This window comes from Spermophilus citellus (assembly GCF_964194105.1).
Source record: "Spermophilus citellus genome assembly, chromosome: 3".
In the NCBI taxonomy this organism is placed as follows: Eukaryota; Metazoa; Chordata; class Mammalia; order Rodentia; family Sciuridae; genus Spermophilus; species Spermophilus citellus.
Window position 1 is genome coordinate 227,111,272 of NC_138184.1, and position 21,565 is coordinate 227,132,836.

The 21,565-nt window shown below is 37.3% G+C and overlaps 1 protein-coding gene across 1 annotated transcript in view; it reads right to left on the reverse strand.

Annotated features, from left to right (window-relative positions):
• Window positions 1–21,565, reverse strand: part of KMT2C (lysine methyltransferase 2C) — a 270,015-nt gene that overhangs the window by 59,013 nt on the left and 189,437 nt on the right. The window contains 9 exon segments of the mRNA XM_081287862.1: window positions 276–337; window positions 340–405; window positions 3,490–3,609; window positions 5,215–5,343; window positions 13,305–13,517; window positions 14,463–14,528; window positions 15,024–15,133; window positions 16,078–16,242; window positions 16,491–16,672. Of these exon segments, the coding sequence (XP_081143988.1) occupies window positions 276–337; window positions 340–405; window positions 3,490–3,609; window positions 5,215–5,343; window positions 13,305–13,517; window positions 14,463–14,528; window positions 15,024–15,133; window positions 16,078–16,242; window positions 16,491–16,672 (1,113 nt within the window).

Here is a 21,565-nt window from a genome sequence, read left to right on the forward strand (position 1 = left end):
TCCCCATTCCAAAGTGACTTATTATGGCTTACAGAATGCTCAGAAGTGAACAGGTGGGATGAAAAAAAAAATTTATGTGAAGTACCAAAGTGAAAAAAAAAAAAAAAAGGCGGGGGGTCGGGGGCAAATGTTAATTCTTATGGGGCCTGGAAAGACATTTGTAATGATTAAATTAAAAAAAGTAGAACACTAGCAAAAACCACAAGTCTATTTTTAAAAGCTCAATACGCTTCCTCAACTAATGCTGTATAATATAATGTAAAGCAATATATTACTTGTAAGTAGGCAGGGAATGTTTCTTCAAGCTTATTTTTCCTTTTTCGGTATCTCTTCTTTATTTTTCAGTGCTTTCAGCAACAGAAACAGATTCATCAAGTAGGGCGTCTGGTAACTGCTCACTCCAGCCTGAAATAAGAGTCACACTTATGTGCATTTAAATTTCAGACAATTCAACAGCTGACCAACATATACAGTTCCACGTAAATGAACAAGCTTTTGTGACACAAAAAGATCTCAAAGCAAGTTTATTAGTAAGTTTTAAGCATATAAAAATTCCATTTCGGGGCTGGGGATGTGGCTCAAGCGGTAGCGCGCTCGCCTGGCATGCGTGCGACCCGGGTTCGATCCTCAACACCACATACCAACAAAGATGTTGTGTCTGCCGAGAACTAAAAAATAAATATTAAAAAAAAATTCTCTCTCTCTCTCTCTCCTCTCTCTCACTCTTTAAAAAAATAATAAAATAAATAAAATAAATAAATAAATAAAAATTCCATTTCCATTTCATGTCTATTTAGTACTACTATGTTTCCTATTCTTGCTTAATTACCACCATTTCCTGGCAAAGAACTTTTGGTTTTTTAATACAACATTTTGGTACAGATTTAAAAAAAAAAATGAAATGCTCATGAATATGTGGGGAAAAGCTTCTCATATACTCCCCTAAAGGAAAGTGAATAGGTATAACATTTTTTTTTGTAAAATATAATGGAAACCGGCAACAGAAATCTTTTTAAAAATGTGTATTCTTTAATTCACCAATTCCAAGTTCAGAAATTCACTGTAAATGGGGTTTACATTGTGAAAACATTACTATCTATAAATATGCTCATAGATAACGAATATGTTCATGCAATGAACATTCATTCTTAAATTCTGAAAATAGCAACAGAAAAAACACTGGACTGTGAAATCATCAGAGAAACAAGTGAAGCACACAGGGCAGAGAGATGAGCACACAAATGACAGGCACAACTAAGGGCAGGGCACGTGGGGCATCTCTTCTGAAAGCCAACATGGGCGCTTCTGTGGCTGACTACAGACTGACTCTTCTGAAAATAACTAACATTTCTTTCAGAAATGACCTTTTAACATGTATACCGACTACAAGTTAAGGTAAAAGAAGGAGCCACAGAAGCAAGCAAAGAAGTAAAACTCTGAATGCTAAAATCCAGTGACCTAGAACTCCGATTTTCAGAGCAGAAATGCAGACTAGAAGATGAAGGTTAAGGGTGCTCTCCAAGGTAAAAAGAGTAACTGGGGTTGCCTTGAGAGAAGTGGAATGGTGACAGACTCCATTATCGGGGCCTAACTATTTGGATCTTGCATGTCTCTCAAATGCCTGTGTACAAAGCCTGATCACCAGCCCTGGAGTGCTCAGGAGGTGGTGGAACCACTGAGAAGTGAAGCCTCTGGATTTTCTCTCTCCCCACTGCCAGGAGGTGTGCAGCATCCTTTGCCACATGTCCCTGCCACAATATGCCTCCTCATCCTGGACTCAAATCAACAGGACCAGCTAACCATGGGCTGAAATCTCCAAAACTCTGAACCAAAATAAATCCCGTCCTCCTTTTGATTGATTTTTTCAGGTATTTTGTCACAGTAATAGAAAGTTGGCCGACACAGGGCATATCAAACAAGAAATACAGCCTGCCCACCCAAACCACCACCCACCTCCAGTGCCCCAATACCAACAGCAAAGAAAACTACTTGTCATTGTGTCACAGAATTTGGTGCTCAGCCCAAAGGCAAAAAATAAAACTCTTCCCTGATAGTTCACAAACTCAATATAGCCCCAATGTGTAAAACTCCTCAATTTATAAAACGTGATTGAACAGAAATACTTCAAACTAAGCATGTAGCTTAAAGTGGCCCTGAAGTAATAATAATGTAACCCCATGTTCCCGCAAGTAACAAAGGCAAATGTCTGGAAGAGCACACCCTCAATTTTCTTAAAAGAGTTCAGAGAATGCCCCAAAGTTTACAGGAAGTAATTAAGCATATATATCTATCTCTACAATGAAATGAGACACTAATAGAGACAACAGATATAAAGAATAGAATCAGACATGTAAAGGCTTCAGAAATTTTATATTTTAAAACAGATAATTACATGAAGGATTAAAAGACACATAAAGTAGAAGCTTTAAAAAGAAACTCAAGTACTAAAATATCAAAAAGGCAATTCAGAAAAAATTGCATATATAAAATCAAAAAACTCAATTTGTAAGTTTTTATTAGATACAGTTGAAAATACATAACTAAAAATGCGAATCTTAAGAAATTTCTGGAGTACAGAAGACATGGAAAACTAAGAAGTTTTAACGAACACACCGGCTTCCTTAATCAGAGCTTATTAAAGCCATGTAAAGTCGTATTGGAAATTTACTGAAAACCATCACAGAGCCTCCTGAAAATGGGCAGTATATTAATTCACCTGAGTTCCAAGCACTAGAGGACATGCTGAAATCTCCTCCAGTATTCTTGCATCATACATTGAACATTTAAAAACATGCAGTCATACATACCATAGCATGCAGATAATGATGTCTGCATCAGAACCACTTCACAGAGTGAGAAAACAGCAGTGTACTCCTAACTGACAAAGTTGTGGCTTAAGCAATGATTTAGCTATCTCTGAAATGCTGAGTAAGGATGACAGAATGTTCACTGAAAAGATGGGTTTATAAAATACTACAAGTCGGTTAAGAGTTGTTGGGGTACCTCCATCATTTTCTATTAAATAGCCTACAAGTTTCAAGTTTTATGCAAAGTACATAAGGCAGGCAGGCAAAGGAAGGCCTCTGCTGAGGTTACCAGATCAGTTTAACCAACTGATTCTCAGTGCCTGCAGTTTATATTTAATACAGGAAATATATTTAATATGGGGAGGGGTGCTTTAAAAAAATTTACAAGGGACTGGTAGCTCAGGGTAATATGTATACATAGCGAGCATAAAGCCCTGGGTTTAATCCCCAGCACCAAAAGAAAAAGAGGGTTAAAAAAAATTACTCAAAGGAATAAAGTTTATTGAATTTAAACCATTTCCTTATCAAACTTGACTACTATATACTAAGTCTGAAATCTACAGGCACTCAAATCCTTTGATCAGTAAAAGGCAATAAGATCATGATGGTAGCATTATTTAAAATGGTTCTAATAGAAATACCAAGACTTAGGGGGTTATATCAAACAAAATCAGTACCATACCATCATCTCTGCTAGGTAACTGCTCAGAAATAGAGCCTGAGGAATCTTTTCTGATCACGGATCTTTTGGTTTTTCCTTGCCCAGTTCGACTTCTTTGCCGTACCATGAATCCACCAATGCCTATCCAAAAAAGAAATTGGGTAAGCAGATAAACAATCAACTTCTCCCTATAGTTCTACAGTAAGTAGTATGAAATGTCTGTGTTTAACACTAAGGCATTTTCCAAAATTTAGTCTGGTCTAATCTAAATCAACAAACTCATTTTTATATAAAATAGAAAAGGATGGAAATAAGTAAAAACTAAAAGTCAAAGCCATTGCTATCACTAATCAAACAAGAATCCAACTCTGCTAGAGTAGAGAAAGACTTGTATTGTATGCAGGTCCTCCTCCAGACAAGGCCAAGCAGGTCCTGAATCATGGATTGTGCTCATAAAAGTGTGATCAGCTCACACCCCACAATATCTGTACACTGAGGCTAATCATGATAAACATAATAATCATAACTAGATGACAGATGACACACTCACTAGTGAAGAATGCTTCAGGGGACCATGTCTAGCTCTTCCTTACTAAGAGGACCTTCGGACATGATACACAGAATGCTGTCGTTAAAAAGTTCAGAATCTGGAGTCAGGCTACATAATTCTATTCAATAACTAAATTCGGGCAGTTTATTTAATTTTTCAGTGCCCCAGTTCCCTCACTGGTAAAATATGGATAATGTACAGCATGTCCTCATATACATGTCCTAAGTGCATGCAAACTAAGTCAGAATGAAGTGCTGTCCCAGTCAACATTATCAGCTTTGGCGAAATGATAAAGTCATCAGGCGATATACTGTGTGACCTCATGGCCCCTCAATTAAAGGGACAACTTCCTGTGAACCACAAAATGAAACATCCAAGTTCCAGAGAGAATCTGCAATGTCTGACTTGACTAAGAGCACTTGTAGGCCCAATGATTAGAACAAAACGGAGCACACCATGACGATGACCTGAAGGAAACTGATCCCCAGTCCTTATAATGGATGTGGTCCATTATATTTTAATAAAATATAAGCCATCGGAAGAATAAATATTGTACTGATTCAATTTAATACCTCATTTACTGATAAACAGACATTAATAAATGATGTTAAAATACGGCCTACAATTTCTGTATTGTGGTATTCCCATAATTTTTTTTCAGTAAGGTAAATAAAATCTGACAAGCAAGGCGGTTTTCCCCTCTGCCCCTAAGAAAGACAGAAAATAAGGAAGTTCTCAGTCTGTTATATATTAAGGGGACTATAAATACTAGGAAGAATAAGAACCTTTCTTGTTCACACTCATACTGTGCTTACTGGCACTCCTGCATAAATGCTGACATAAGTTTTTAAAAAGTAAAAATATTAGAAAGTGAATGCTGAAAAGTAAGACAAATGTACTCATCAGCAGAAACACATAACTGGTCCGAGACAGTAACTATAAGTAAAAAGCAATCCAGTAAAGCATTTTTTAAAAGAATTAAATTTAGAGTAAGGCAATAATAATAATTTGTTACATAGACACTCAGCCTAAAGAATTTGTCATCTACAAAGCACACTCAAGAAATCAATTCTGTATCTATAAACACAAGTTTTAGACAGTGGTTAAGATGCTATGCCTCATCCTGATATTCAGTTATAACTGAGGTTCTCAATATCCTCTTAAAGTAGCCAGTTTTGATTACATTAGAACTTTACCTGGTCTATATGGCTTCCTTTTTCTCTTTTTGACACCATCTGTTCCTTCTACTCCCTTTGCTTCGTCATCCACAGCCTCTCGCTCAGGACTAGATTCTGATTTTCCATCACAATCCATAAGTTCTCCTTCTGGAAAAGAAGTAAATCTATGGATGAAACTGGAAAAATTTATCAAACACACGATCCCTAGCTAAAGGGAAATGCAAAGCAAAGAGGCCACCAAGCCATTCTAGTCAAGTACCCCAGAAGACAGGAAAAGTAGAGAAAGAAGTCCAAGAGGCCCCAACTGGTGGTAGAAATGTTTGCACAATGCTCTTGGCAAATAAAACTAGACCCAGAGAGCAAGCTCAAAAGACAATTATTGGGCTGGGGATGTGGCTCAAGCGGTAGCGCGCTCGCCTCCCAAGCGTGCGGCCCGGGTTCGATCCTCAGCACCACATACCAACAAAGATGTTGTGTCCGCCGAGAACTAAAAAATAAATATTAAAAAAAAATTCTCTCTCTCTCTCTCTCTCTCTCTCTCTCTCTCAAAAAAAAAAAAAAAAAGACAATTATTAACCAATTTGCACTTTATAAACCACTCACTAGCCTTTAATTATGTCTCCAGGTCCCAGACCCCAAGGCTCTCTCTAACCCAGAGCTCTCCTCAGAGCTCCAACTACAGCTACAGCTGGGTGCTGCTTGATCACTGAAAACATGCATACAGATTCTAAGATGAGCCCTCCCTTCCCTGTGTCACCCATCACCATTAAAAGACAAAAGCAACCCAAGGAAGAAGGAACCTGGAAGAAGTCTCGACAATCCCTAATCTCTCTTCTCCCACAATCAAGACTTCTCAGTCTGTCTCAAAAGCAGTTTATTTCTCCCTACCACCATCTTTGTTCAATCTAGCAGATAATTTACTACAATACCCTCCTCTCTTATTCCCGGCCCAATGCTTACAACTATCCAATCAATTCTTTAAATTGCAGCATAAATGGTCTTTATATAAATATGTATCAATTTTCTGTTTCAAATCCTTTCACGTCTTCCCAACACCCTCAAAATAAAGTGAAAATTTTGAAGTTCATTGTAACAGTCTCCTGTAAACTCGCCAGTTTCATCATATTCCTACTATGGTAAACCATGTTCAGTCCTCAAATTTATCAAGCTTCTTTCCACTTCTCTCAATCACTGCTTTCTTTGATTCTTCTTTCAAGATTTATTCTAACCATCATTGTATTAAAGAATTCCTGATATCTAGAGAAGGCTATGTCCCACGGATCCATGATGCTATGCACTGATGTTATACTTCATTTTCACTGATTTTCTAAAGTCTGTGGCCCTGAAAGGCAACATTCTCCATGAAAATAGGTACTAAGACTTTTCTATACCAGCTGTATCTTTAGCATGGTACATAATATGTGTTAATAAATATTTCACTGGCCAAAGTAACTAAAATCCAGTAATATACATAAAAATTCACGTTTCAGAAATGCAATTTTCACAATATGGTAATCAAACTTTTTCAATTCTGTACATGCTTTACATTGTGCTAAAAGAAAAAAGTTTATCAAAGAACTTTTATTTCTTTTCCTCACTAAATATTACACATAACAAGTTTGTTATTTGAGGACAATTTGATACTGTTTATTAGCACTTTGCCTAGAATATGCTGGGGACCCTGAGTTCCATACCAATCACAGCAAACGGAAGAAAGCTAGCTTGTGGAAATTCATACATGATAACCAAAACCAAAACAAAGATCCAGTAGAGGGGCAAGAATGAAAAACAGAGAAACCAGATGAGTAGGTTTCATGTCTAAATACCAACTCTGGGAATGAGAGGAGAGGACGATGCAGGGAGAAATCATACATACGACACATCAAGCGTTTCCAACACTGACAAGCACAAGGCAGCAGACTGAAAGACACCATCAGTGCCTGAGAGAGCACACAAAAATACCCAAGTAGAGGAAAGTGGAGGGAGGGAGGGAGGGAGGGAGGGAGGGGGAGAGAGAGAGAGAGAGAGAGTGTGTGTGTGTGTGTGAAATCACAGAACATTGAGACCAAGAATTTCCTGAAATTCCAACAGCTTCCAGAGAAAACAGGTCACAGGTCACAGAGAATCGAGTTCTCCTTATATAAAGGCAACAGAATAAAGACTTCCAAATGCTAAAAGAAAATGTGTTTCCAACCTAGAAAAGATCAAGGAGGAAAGAAGGTAAAATAAATACATTTTCAGAAATGTATAATTCCTCAAATATGCATTCCTTACATTCACTCTCTCTCGGTAAACAATAGAAGATATACTCTACCAAAATGAGGGCAAGGAACAAGAGAAAGGAATATCCGAAGCCACAGAAAACACGTGATGCAGCATAGGAACAAAGACAGTCCCCAGGACAACAGTAAGGAGAGAATGCCAAAAACCAATCATGTCTGATGCTTCGTGGTCTAAAACAACACTGGATGCATTCACTCCAAAGAGAGTGCACAGGAGCAGTGAAATTAAGATAGCACTTTACAAGCGAGACCCTCTCCCCCAGTGACACAGGAAGCACACATGCGAGATAAATAGCACATAGTGGGATTTGCAGTACCATTTAGCATGACCACCATCATGGAAGTTGGTAATCCTCCTAACCAGCACCTTCACTTGGGCCTTCCGGCTCCACAGACAACAATGCAGGAAAGTACCATATTGCCCATATATGAGAAACTCTCCCATAAATACAGGTTTGTACATGAATAAATAATATTCCAGAGAAAACAAACCTCTGGAATATTATAAGAAAACAGCGGTTCTCTTTAGACAGGATGGTTGGGAAGTTTTCATCATTTACTCTTTGGAACCTGTGTATTTTTTTTTGGGGGGGGCATTCTTTAATATCATGTACAGATATTACCTATTCAAAAACAAGCCTCCAGTGGGAAAAAAACTGAAAGCTTTTCTCAAATATCTGATACACAGCAAGGATGCCCTCTCTCACCTACTTCTATAAAACATACTACTAGGAAGGACTAATAAAAGAAATGTGACAAGAAAAACAAAATGCATACAGTCAGAAAAGTAATAAAATTATATCTATTTACAGATGGCATGATCCCATATGAGGAAAACCCTAAAGACTCCCAGGAAAATTATTAGAATAAGTGATTTTGGTTAAACAACAGAATATGAAACCAACATATGAAAATCAGTTTCGTCTCTTTATACCAATAATGCTTTATCCAAAAAAGAAATAAAGAAAACAATTCCAGGGCTACAGATATAGCTCAGTAGGCAGAATGCTTGCCTTACATGCACAAAGCCATGGGTTAAAACCTCAGCACCACCCACCACCAAAAAAAAAAAAAAATTCCATTGAAGATCTGGGCTGGGGCTGGGGCTCAGCAGTAGCGCACTTGCCTGACATGTGTGAGGCACTGGGTTTGATTCTCAGCACCATATAAAATAAATAAATAAATAAATAAATAAATAAATAAATAGATAGATAGATAGATAAATAAAGGTCTATCAATAACTTAAATTTTTTTTTAAAAGTTGAAGATCTGTACACAAAAATTAGGAGATAATGGTGTAAGAAATAGAAGATGTTTGTGGAATGGAAGAATACTGTTAAAATCTGTGTACCACCCAAGGAAATATGCAGATTCCCATAATGTCTATCAAAATTTCAATGGCAGTATTCACAAAAATGGAAAAAATGATTCTAAAGTTTGGACAGAATCACAAAAATTCCAGGAGACAAAACAAGTGGAAGCATCACACTACCGACTTTCGAATTATATTTCAAAGTTCTGGTAATCAAATGGTATAGTATTAACATAAAACCAGAGAAACTACAGGAACAGAAACAGAAAACCCAGAAATAAGCCCAAAAATATAATCAAATCCTTTTTAACAAACTTACCAAAAGACAAAATAGGGGAAAAAGGTAATCTCTTCAATAAAAAACTGTCCTGGTACAACTACATATTCATAAGCAAAGAATAAAATGTGATGCTTATTTACATACCACACCCAAAAATCAACTAAAAATTATTAAAGTTCTAAATGTACAACCTGGAACCATAAAGATCCTAGAAGTAAATGGGGAAAGTTCCTTGGCGATGACTTTCTGGATACTCACTGAAATCAGAGGGATCAAAAGCAAAAATAGGGCTGGGGATGTGGCTCAAGCGGTAGCGCGCTCGCCTGGCATGCGTGCGGCCCGGGTTCGATCCTCAGCACCACATACCAACAAAGATGTTGTGTCCGCCGAGAACTAAAAAATAAATATTAAAAATTCTCTCTCTCTCTCTCTCTCTCCTCTCTCACTCTCTCTAAAAAAAAAAAAAATAAAGTGTTTAAAAAAAAAAAAAAAGCAAAAATAAACTAGTAGAACTTTGTTACACGAAAAGTTCCAGCATGGCAAAAGGAATAATTAGCATAATGGAAGGCAGTGCATGGGTTTGGGGAAAATATGTGCAAACCATAAATCTTATCAGATAAAGGGCTAATATATGGGGGGAAAAAATCACACAACCCAAGAGCAAAAAATAAAAACAAAGCAACAAATACAATTAAAAATAGGAAAAGGAAGGAGGGAATCATGAATTGAAATTGATTTCTATGCACGTATGAGTATATCAGGATGAACCCAACTACTATGATTTAGAGCTTACTCTAATAAAAAATTTAAAAATGGGCAAAGGACCTGAATAGATTTTTCCAAAGACTAGAATGAGGCAAAAGTATATAACTGGTGCTCCATATCATCAAACAACAGGAAAATGCAAATTAAAATCAAAGTGACATGTCATTTCATATCTGTTAGAAGAGCTTTTAACCAAATGATGAAAAATAACTTGAATATGAAGATATGGAAAAAAGGGAACCCTTATACGCTGCTGGTGGGAAACTGTAGTGGAAAACAATAGTAAAGAGGTTTCTCAAAAATAAAGAAAAATACAACTACTACAAGACTCAGCAACCCCTCCTTTGGATATATAACCCCCACACCAAAATGAAATCAGCACCTCACAGGAATATCTGCATTCCTCAGTTCATGGCAGTATTATTCAAAATAGCCAAGATATGGAAAGAACCTCTGTGTCCAAAGACAGATGAACATATAAATTGTAAAATGCACATCAACACATACAGATGTATATATAAATACACATATGTACATTTGAATAGATACAACGGATCACTGTTCAGATTTTAAAAAGAAGAATAATGCCATTTGCAACACAGATGAACCCAGAGGACATAATGCTAAGTGAAATGAGCTAGGCATAGAACAATACTCTTTGATCTCACTTATATGTAGAATCTTTAAAAAAAAAGAAGTTAAATAAACAAAGAGAAAGTGCAAAGAATGCCTGAGTTCAAGCATGCCCAGTACTAAAAATACATAAAATTAATTGGAAAAAAATAGTCAACATGTTAGCTCAACTGTCTAAAATGCAACAAATATTTGATTTAATAAACAGCATATACTCTTTGATTTGTTTTTTCCAGTTTAAGCATACCTAAAAACCACAAAACTCATTTTAAGCATGTGTGTACACATATACATACATGTTTTCTCAGGATAGCAAAGTGTGGGCATGCTAAATTTTAAAAAAGGATTTTTATTTAGTTAACAACAATCATTAATCTCATCCCTAAGGAAGACACCTCTCCTTTCACAAAGGTTTTGAGATCCTGAGATACAAATGAGCATAAGGAATAGTCGGGAAAATATTGCTTAATCAATCCTTTCAACTGTAACATTGTCTTTATTAACATCTGCCACATCCAACATATTAAACAACAATCATGTTCTTTCAAATTCAGTGAAACTAAAGACAGATTCAGTAAATAAAATTAAAGATGACTATCTCACCACATGAATAGAAAAAAGGCAAGGGTCATTTTTCAACTGATTTTCTGTTATCCTGACAAGGGTCATTAAGAGAATATAAAAATGAAATATACCATGCATTTCTCATAGTATTTCTCTACACAATGGCAGCCACATAGAAAACTTTCTAAGGGTTTTTGTTCTTTTATTTTTAAAAGGTTCTATAATCTCATAAGTTGGAAAATAATATGTGCTATCAAGAAACCTTTCATATTACATAAAATGCAGCACTTCCCAAACTTAAGTGACTATGGATGTAACCCTTTTTCAGACAGATTTTAATGTCTTTGGAAACTGAAATTTCTCAGTGTCCTCCTAGACACATGGACGACGACGACTACTACTACTACTACTACTGCTACACAACCCAAAAGTTTTGATATACTTTATAATTATATTCTGTTTCACAGTATTTGAAAATCACTTTCACATAAGCAATAAAAACCTCCCCCCAAAACACTACTACTACAGAAATGTGAGGATCAGATGGTAAATAATTAGGAAAAAAAGCTGATTCCTTTGCAGGTGATGGCTGCTCTTCACCTGGACAATGAGTGCAGCCTCCTGTATGATCTAGCTACTGCACCTCTAAAACCTGACCGTCTATTCACATCACAGCAGACAGATTTTCTTCAAGTGAGATCATGCCCTTGTACTTCAGAAACTCAATGACTACCCCACCCCTATTCCACTCTGATGAATGCAGACTCCTTCACCCATCTGTCCTGCATGATCTCCAGAGGGACCATCCTCACCAACATCTCTGCTCTTATTGCATCCGACTGTCCACTTAGTTCACTCTGCAGACATGGTAGTCTTCACAGCATTCCTCAAAAATGCTCGGCACACTTTTTCCCAGGGCCTTTGGCCTGCCTTTGTTATTGTCTGGGATGCTCAGCCCTCAGGTTATCAAGAGGTTTACACACTCACCCCCTTAGAGTCTGTGCTTAAGTATCACTTTCAGTTCATCTGACCCCATGACACCATTGTCTACACTTTCAATTTGTTTAACCGCTAACTTTTCCCTTAATATTTACCAAATGCATTACAAATAACTCATTTAATGTTATGAGGGTTTTTTATTTCAGTAGTCCTTTTCCATAACACTAAAATGTAAGCTCCATAAGCAGAGGATTTTATCTACTTTGTTCAATGACATAACTTTCAACATCTGGCTTGTACTATACATTCAATAATGAAACAAAACTAATTATTTTTAAATCAGCTGAAAAGAAACAATTACCTTTATTATAGTTTAGATATGAGGTGTCTCCCACAAAAATTCACGGATGAGACAATGCAAAAACATTGAGGTAAAATGACTGGGGTTATGAGAGCTTTGGATTAACCCAATCGGTGAATTAATGCCCTCAGAGGAATTAACTGAGTGGTAACCGAAGGCAGGTAGGGTATGGCTAGAGGAGGTGGGCATTGGGGACATGCCTTTGGGGATATCTATTTTGTATCTGGCAAGTGATTCTCTTTCTGCTTTCTGATCAACATGTGAGCCATGGACCTCCACCATACTCTTCCACCATGATATTCTGCCTTACCTCAAGTCCCAAGAAATGGAGCAGACTGTGCATAGACTGAGACTACTGAAACCATGAGCCTCCAAATAAACTTTTCCTCCTCTAAAATTGTGCTTGACATGTCTTTGGACACAGCAGGAAAAAAAAAAAAAAAACTGACTAAAACAACCCTAAAAATAAAAAATCTCATAGTGACCTTCTCTGGAGATAAGCCAAAACATGACTCATACTGAATTTAATATTACTAGTAAAAATTTTGGGTTATCTTAAAAGAATTCAGCTATGGAAAATCTTAAGATATCTATGCTTTATGAATCAATGATTTGTGAGTACCTGTGAATACAAATGTATAACTGAAGTAATATTCGTAACAATTTTTCCATTTATAGAATGTACAGATCAAATTCTACCTTAACCTAAGCACAGCATCCAGGTTTACAGGATCTGAAGCAGCTTATGCTGGTACCTAGTGGATTTGAGGTCAAGTTCTCTGACTCTGTAACTGGCACAGATGCAGTGTTCCTAGAAATTTCTATAAGTAAGTGTGTTCTAGATGGATACAAGAAAGCAAGAGGCATTTAGAAAAGGCAGTGTGATTTACCCTTATAAATCACGTGTGTTTCCCAAGTAATTTTATGCACTAATTCTGTGCATGTATTCCAAGAAAAGTAACTCAGTATTACCTCGACTCTCATCCATTTCACCATCCCTTGAATGCTCTGACTGGATGTCTGGAGGGGTCTGAAGAACAGCCACACTATTCTGATTTATAATCTTCAATTTCAATTTTGGTTTTGACCGTTTTCTTCTTGGAACTGTAACTGTGAGGCTCTGTAACTGAGTCATCCCTGATTCAGTCAAACACACACCATCCTGGGTGTAGGTCTTAGGTGGATCTGAAATCACAGAATCCCAAGAATACAAATTTAAACTTTCAATTTTAGATTTGACTGATAAATTATTCCAAAATATGCATGAAAGGAATGCAACAATAGTTTCATACAGCAAGTAACTATGAAATGCATAAATAATTAAAACTAGGAACAACTGGCCAAATCTTCCTGGCTGACAGGTAGAAGGGCTGTCTCCAAGTTTGTTTTCAATCTGGCATCTCTGTGTGAACATGTCACATAGGACTTAGAAGAAATGCCCTGAGGCTGCAAGCAGTATGCCAGCTGCTGGACCATCAGCCTCTTCTTAGAAAAGACCAAAGAAAGGAGGCAACGCACATCAGGCATCAAGAACACTCTAGAAGCCCATTGGGAAACCAAACCATTGATATGCTCACTTTCAGGGAAAGGGAGTCAATGTGTACAAATCCTGCAGGTTCCACTTTTAAATGTACAAAACCACTGTTCATTAGAATAATTCCTATACCACCCAAATATCTTTGCACCACAGTATATAAAACACAAGAATAACTGTTTAATAATAATATATGAATCACTATTCTAGGCTACTGTGGAAAAACAAGAACAATACAACACTGAATTAACTCAAATGGAGTCTGTTTGCTAATTAGGCCTTCTTTGCTCAATGATAACTAAGCACCGTAATATATTGATAAAGCCAAAGCAAGCCAGGCATTAATAGCTACTCTAAGTATTGTTATTTTCATTGCCAATTTGGTGAAATTTATTGGAATACTACCCCCAGTAAAACTAGATAAGATGAACATTTTATATGTCAATTACAGAAATTAACAACATCAGGAAATTTACAATGAACACTAGTATGACTAAGGCAGGTTTGATAAAGTATGCGGAAAGCCAGTTAATTATATAAAAATAAAGCATGTATGAGCTTTTTCTAAAGAACAAATAAAGCATTTCAAATTTTACCTAGCTCTTTTACTTTTGTGACAATTTGTGCTACCAGTGCAGATTCGCAGCAGTCTGAGGAAGGCACTGAAATGAAAAAGAATTCAGGTAATTTTTTTTTCCAGAAAAAAAGTGTATTTAAAGACGTGCGATTAAAAATTCAGCTTCTATACTCATTTTACTGAAATAAATGCTTGGATACTACAGAGTGCTAACAGCACTTTAAAATAACAGGAACTGAACGCAGCAAGGAGGAATGGTGAAGAAGACAGTATGTGTCTGGGAAAGGGGCAGAGAAAGGAGCAGTACACTGGACTGCTCCATGCTGCTGGCTCTGCCAAAAGAGCATGCTCCCCGTACGCAGAGCTGTATCCTACAGGTAGGTGTATGTATGCTTCGTTTTCTCCCTTTCTGCACACTGTTTCAGTAAATCAATTGGGATAATAAGAATTAATTTAATACACAAAATAACATTTTCCATAAAATACTTGTCCAAATAATAGGTTCACAATTCATCTTGGACAGCAATGTGTAAGTGAGCTGCAGGACAGCATGGACTCTTACTTTAAATTGTTCTCTTACCATTTGACGCAGGCATATAGGGTCTGCACATGCTACAATCAAAACCAATGTCTGCTACATTTTCCACTTCCTCCTCAGTATTTAAGTTTTGACAAACTGCGTGCATCCATCTAAAAAAACCATATTAATACATTTAAAAGGAATTGAACATTAAGAGCCATTTCCTTTTAAAAACTACAAGGAGTTGATTGATAGTCTTCAAATTTAAAAGCCCTAAGCCTTACATGCTCCTACTATCTATCCCATATAACTATTGACCCATAAGAAATTTCATGATGCAGAAAAGATAAGAGATCATGTACTAGGGAGGAAACAGCTGTGCATTATCTAACAAGGGTATGATAACATTTTCTGATCATATTCTGAATTTTTTTTGTTTTTTCTTTCATATACTGAATTATTAAAGACAGCAATGAAGCTAGTCAGGGTAAGCACAAAGGGATTTAAAAGAATTCAATGGTATGGTACATGTGTACTCTATAGGATACATCTGACTTGAAGTAGCTATAACTCTATACATAAAGTCATGTGCAACCATAATTGGGAAATAAGGCAAGGAATTGTCTAGACTTGGACACAGTTTGTAGGCAGAGTTCTAACGCAATAATACTGTTACTGATATTTTGTGTACAATGCTTAACTGCAAACAGGGCACAATACTATACCAAAGAAAATATTCTTGGAAGCTACACACACATACTACTTATGAAGAAAAAGAATATTTATCTAATATCTAGCTATTTATTACCTAGAGCATTAAGTAAAAATAGTTTTAAAAAACAGAACTGTGAGACCATTTATAGAATTTAGTAAGAGAATCAGAAACCCTCCATAAGAAAATGCACATAATTCTGTATTTAATTCTACAGGATTCATAAACCTTCAAAAAGGTTCCCGTTAAAAATCTTCAGAATCAAGAATTTAAAACAGAAAATCACTTCTGTAAGCTCCTAGCTGATTAAAAATTTGGAAAGCAGAAAGTTTTGTCCCTTAAATAAGTGATCAAAGGAAAAGTTATTTTCTCAGTTCCTTTGATTACACTGAAGAACAGTACCTATCACATTGTCTGCACTGCAGAATAAGGTCTTCTTCTCTGTAGTTTCGATAGCAGACTGGGCAGGAAGACAAGCTGGCACAGGGGGCACACTGTGTGTAATTGTTCTGCCATTCACATCTCAGACCTGCAGATGTAGCTCCACAGTGTCTGCACCAAACACACCTGAAATCCAAATCCCCCCAAAAGTTCCCATTTTATTTACATATTTAGTCACTTCACTCAGGAAGCTACACATGGACAAAATAAGGGGAAATCATTTAAAACACATGTGAAAAATTTTCTGATAATATCTAGGATAGCTAATGTGTGCTACATAATAATAAACATACATGGCTAATTTTTCAAACTGAAATGATGCAAGAAAGTTCTGCACCTGAAAGATTGACAAGGGAACACAAATGCTAGAATACCATTTGCACTTCCAGCCTCCTTTAGGAACTGTTTGCAAAGGTGGGTCCAGGCAGTAGGTATGGTAACTTATGTCACAGTCATCACACAGCAGGAGTCTTCCTGGGTCAGTCGCCTTCCCACAGGCCTCACACACAGTACATTCCAGACACCTCCAGCCTTTGCTGAGAACCACTTTAGTGATCTGTAAAAAAGACACCACCATACCATGATTTCTATATTAACTCAGATCTCATTTTGCATAATCAACACTATTATAAGTAAACTGGAGCCTACGTACCTAGAAGCAGAAGAGAGGCAAACAGCCAGCTAATGTTGGGGGCCCAATACTGGGCAGGGCACACTCAAATACTTCTAGGAGCCCACCGGTCTAGCAGGATAATTGAAAGCAGCACACAGTCTGATGACTTTCTAAGTCCATACAACTACCTATTGCTGTAGATTTAATTTCACTATTTCAATAGACATGGTGACTTGATTTTAAAGAAATCATGTAAGCTGCCCCTTTACTATTGACTCAGGATTTGAAACTATAGTCACTAACTCTCCATCTGTGTTATTTTCATTCATCCCAGGCCTCTTCAGCTTGTATACATGGCATGGGGACTTGTCTATTAAAATCAATAAAAATGCTAAGAGAAAAATCAAAATAACTAAGTCAAGGTAAAACACGAGTTCTCAGTGACACTGTATGGTCTTCAAGGAGTTTTAGGCCATGAAGCTAGGATTTTTGAAGTTCACCTTCACCCCTATCTTTATTCTCCTATCTCCGGGGTCTGAGTTAGCAGAAATTTTGAAAATCTCTAGATTCCTGGTAAACTCCTTGAAGAAGCCATATCATGCATTATTATCAATTTGGTACCAACTCTGAAAGCTCTCAAAAGACTCAAGTCCTGCATCACAATATAATAGCAAGCAAAAAATGTAAAAATTTCAGATTGTGTAGAATAAGAACATCTGAAAGCTCCCAGAAAGGAAAAAAAGAGAGTTAAATTCAAAGTAACAACTACCAGGATGGCATCAAGCTTTCCAACACCACAGATACTAAAGGAAAATAGGAGTTTCCAAATTCTGAAACGGGAAAATGTTTCAGCACACGATTCTTCACCTACCTAAACAAGCAACTTAGTAAGAAAGTAGAATGCCACTTAGACACAGGAGAACTCAAGCTTTCAGCTCCACCATACTCTTAAGAAAGTTCCTTGGAGATACATGGAATGAATTGAGGACACATACCAAGAAAAGGAAGACGCAGGATTTAAAAAGCAAGAAACCCACAGAACACGAGCCCAGGTTAAGGATGACAACACAGCCACACCCAGGAGCTTCTGGCACAGAGAAGAGCGGAGCAATAGGTTCTGGAAGAAGGAGCACTATTCCAGGAAAAAAGGAAATGACCAAATAATCTGATGTGATGGTGCGTCTATAGCAGGTAAAAACAATGACAAAATAAGAATAGTCACTAATAATATTCGTCTTCTTGCTATCAAAAATTCCATGAAAAACAAAGTCACAGCATATTACTTAGTTCTGCAGCAAACATTTACTGAGTCATAACCAGCTTTATTAATATACATAGTAACAGCTATATTGGGAGAATGCTAGGGGGAGCCAGGGAGTGTAGGCTGAGTTAAATCAGAACTCATTTATTCAGATCAGGAAGTCAACAATCTCTAACACTGATAAGGTGGTAGCACTGGCTTATTATTAAGAATTATAGAATTATTTACAGGAACAGAGTCCCCAAAGGAATAGAAGTGGTTGCTTCAAGTGTGGGGTGAGAGTGAGACAGGGGCTGGATGTTCAGCATGAGGCTTTTGTTTTTTGGTGCTGGGGATTGAACCCAGGCGTACTTTATCACTAAGCTACCTCCCCAGTCTCCTTTTTTATTGTTTCCATATTTTTATTGGTGCATTACAGTTGTACATAACGATGGGGTCTAATGTCACACAGTCGTACATGCACACAATAAAACAATATGATTTGACCAACATCATTCCCCAGTATTTCCCCTTTCTCCTCTCCTCTCCTCTAGGTCTCTTTCCTGTGCTCTACTGATCTCCTTTCAATTTTCAAGAAATATTCCCCATTTTTCCTTTTTCCACTAGCTTCTACATATGCGAGAAAACATACAACCTTTATCCTCCTTTTTATTTTTTGAGACTGGGTCTTGCTGAATTGCTAAAGCTGGCCTTGAACTTGTGATCCTCTTGCCTCAGCCTACCAAATCTGTGGGATTACAGGTGTACACCACAGAGCCATCAAGGCTCTTGATTTTTTATTTTTAAAACATGTATGTGTATTACTTTGATTATTCTGTTAGTTTTTTAAATTAGCCTTAGATTACCAAGTTATAATTTATCATTTACCCAAATTGAAGAAAGAGACTGGAAAGGCAGGGTAGCAGTCACCCAGTGTTTTCTGTAAATGGGCAGACAGTAAACACTCAAGGTTTTCTGGGTCATGTGTCTTTTGCAACTACAGAGTCTGCCATGGCTGAGGAAAAGCCACTGTAGACATATGTAAACCAAAGAGCACCACTATGTTATTAAGGAAGTTTATGTGCCAAAGTGGGCAGTGGGCCAGATGTAGCCTGCGAGCCATGGTACACTAACCCCTGCTTAGAATAGATAAAGCGGGAGGCAGATCTAAAATTGTACAATTTTTGAAACGGGTCTCCATTTCACAGAAGCCTACTTCATGGTCCTTTATAGCCAAATTCTCTAATTACTCAGTTTATGTTCTCTCTCTCTTTGGGGATAAGTGGGGTGGGGATGAAACCCAGGATCCACTGCATCTAGGGAAGTACTCCACCTGAGCCACTCCCGGTCCTGTATTCACTCTTCCTGGTGTAGCAGTCTGGTTTCCAGCCATGTTCACCGAAACTGCTGTGGCCGATCAAGACCTTCTGGCTTCCCAATACAACTGACATAGTAGTATGACTGTGCTACCATACTTTGTGTGTGTGTGTGTGTGTGTGTGTGTGCGAGCCACCATACTTGACACATGAGCATGGCTGTGCCGAACTGCCTCTGACCCTAGATGACAGATGTCTGCCATTGATTCATCTTTGTTCTATTGAACTGGTATAATCTTCATTTTTTAAAGCTCTTCGGGTTCTACTTATGGCACCATGTCTGAAGTGGTGACAGGTATGTTTCAGAATCTGCAATGAGTATCTGCTTCAGCTATGATGAACTGGGACCTGTCCTCTCTCCCATAATAAGAAACCAGGTAAATGACCAAAATGCATGAAACCACAGCTTTCAGATACTAGACACCATGGAGTACAAGACTGTGGTGTCTGAGAAGAAGGAACATGTAAGGTCAGTCCTATGTTAATGTGTCTATAAACTTCTTCCACAACACTACCCAGGAAGGGACAGCCCTGGTACAAAAGTCTCACTAAGTTCAGAAAGGCTGAGGCAGTTAGAATTCGCAGGACAGAATACTAAAATGGAAGAAGCAATAGAATGAGAGCTCCAGAAATCTACACAGAACTCTCCTGAAGGCCCTGAATGACCACTGAGCTGCACGTGTACAAGGCAGAGCAAGGACCACAGGCAGTGGAAGAACAACCACTGGGAGGCTCACACAGGACTGGAGACACATGATACCCAATCAGTCAAGAGTGTGAAGGCCCTGGGGAGGAGTGGTAGGATTCAGGCAACACCCAGCAAAGGCCATGTTTTAAGTAAGACTAAACCACTTCTAGAATGGCAGTTACCAAGGGCTGCCTAGAGGGCAAAACAGTTTTCAAAACACTCTAAGATGTAATTTGTCACTTGAACATTAATGCATGCACGATTCTACAGCGGTATTTTCCGAGGCTACATGATGAGTCACAACATCATTAATGTCATGCAGGTTATATTTTTATAGTTTTTATATATTTATAGTTTTATAAATGTATTTTTAAAACAAGTAATAAAATGTTATAAAATATTCCCAGTTTCAATTCCTAAGATGGCATGTATTCAATATCAGAATCCTCATAAACAAACTTATTCAAGTAACTCTGAAGACTGTTAAGGGTTCTAAACCAAAAAGTTTTTGAGACTATCCACCTAACAATGGAGGCCCTCTAGACCAACCCAAGAAAGATTATAAGTGTATACACAAATAACTGCCTTCCACAACAAAAGCTAAGCTGAAATAATTCACATCTCTACTATAGTTCCAGATATTCATAGATTTCACAATCACAGAGGTTTTAGTATTCTCTACTACTCATAATGGTGTCAAGGGTACAAAAGGAGCCACCCATACTTAGGAAAACAGACTTAAATCCTACCTCTGCCAGTAACCAGTGTTTGCAATGTACTGGCTGTCAGGTCTTAACTTATATAAGCTTTACTTCACCAATAAAAACAGAATTAATTGTTGAAAGGGTTAAAAGAAATTCATAGAAGCTCTAAATATGAGTCTTATATCTGAACTTCTTCTAAAACTGCTACCAATCTTAAGCAAGAAAAGCTGTAAAGCATCAAGCCCATGGAACTTGAATTTCTATTTTGAAAGGTCTTATTCAATGACCTTAGATCAGAAATGTAAGTATTATAAAGTCAATTTAGAAAATTAGACTATAAAAGATGCAACGAAGAAATGAAACCCTGTTTTCTTCTAGGCACATATAATTCTATTTTTAAAACTAGCTTTATATAATGTGTATTGTGTTTCTTTTTTGTTCAATATTCTGTAATTTTTTAAAAGAGTATATGAAATAAATGTACTAGTACTTGTACTTTGAATAGACTAATTGCACTTTTTCATTTTGACCCCTAAATTCACAAAAACCTATATTATCCAAGAAAATAAACACTGGTGTATATATCAGCAAAGAATTCCAGGGAGTACATGCTGACTTGTTCCCAATACTGACAACGTGAGCAAACAATGATGTAATGCAGTCATGAGTGCAGGGCAGCAGAGAAGCACTAAAGACCACCTGTAAGTTTGGGATGATTCAGCTGAGGTTCCTGCTCACACCAGGCAGACGTGGCTATGGAGCACACAGTGGATGCCTGTTCTACAGCTATACCTCCCTGCTTAATTTTAGTGACCATTTGTTACTTTT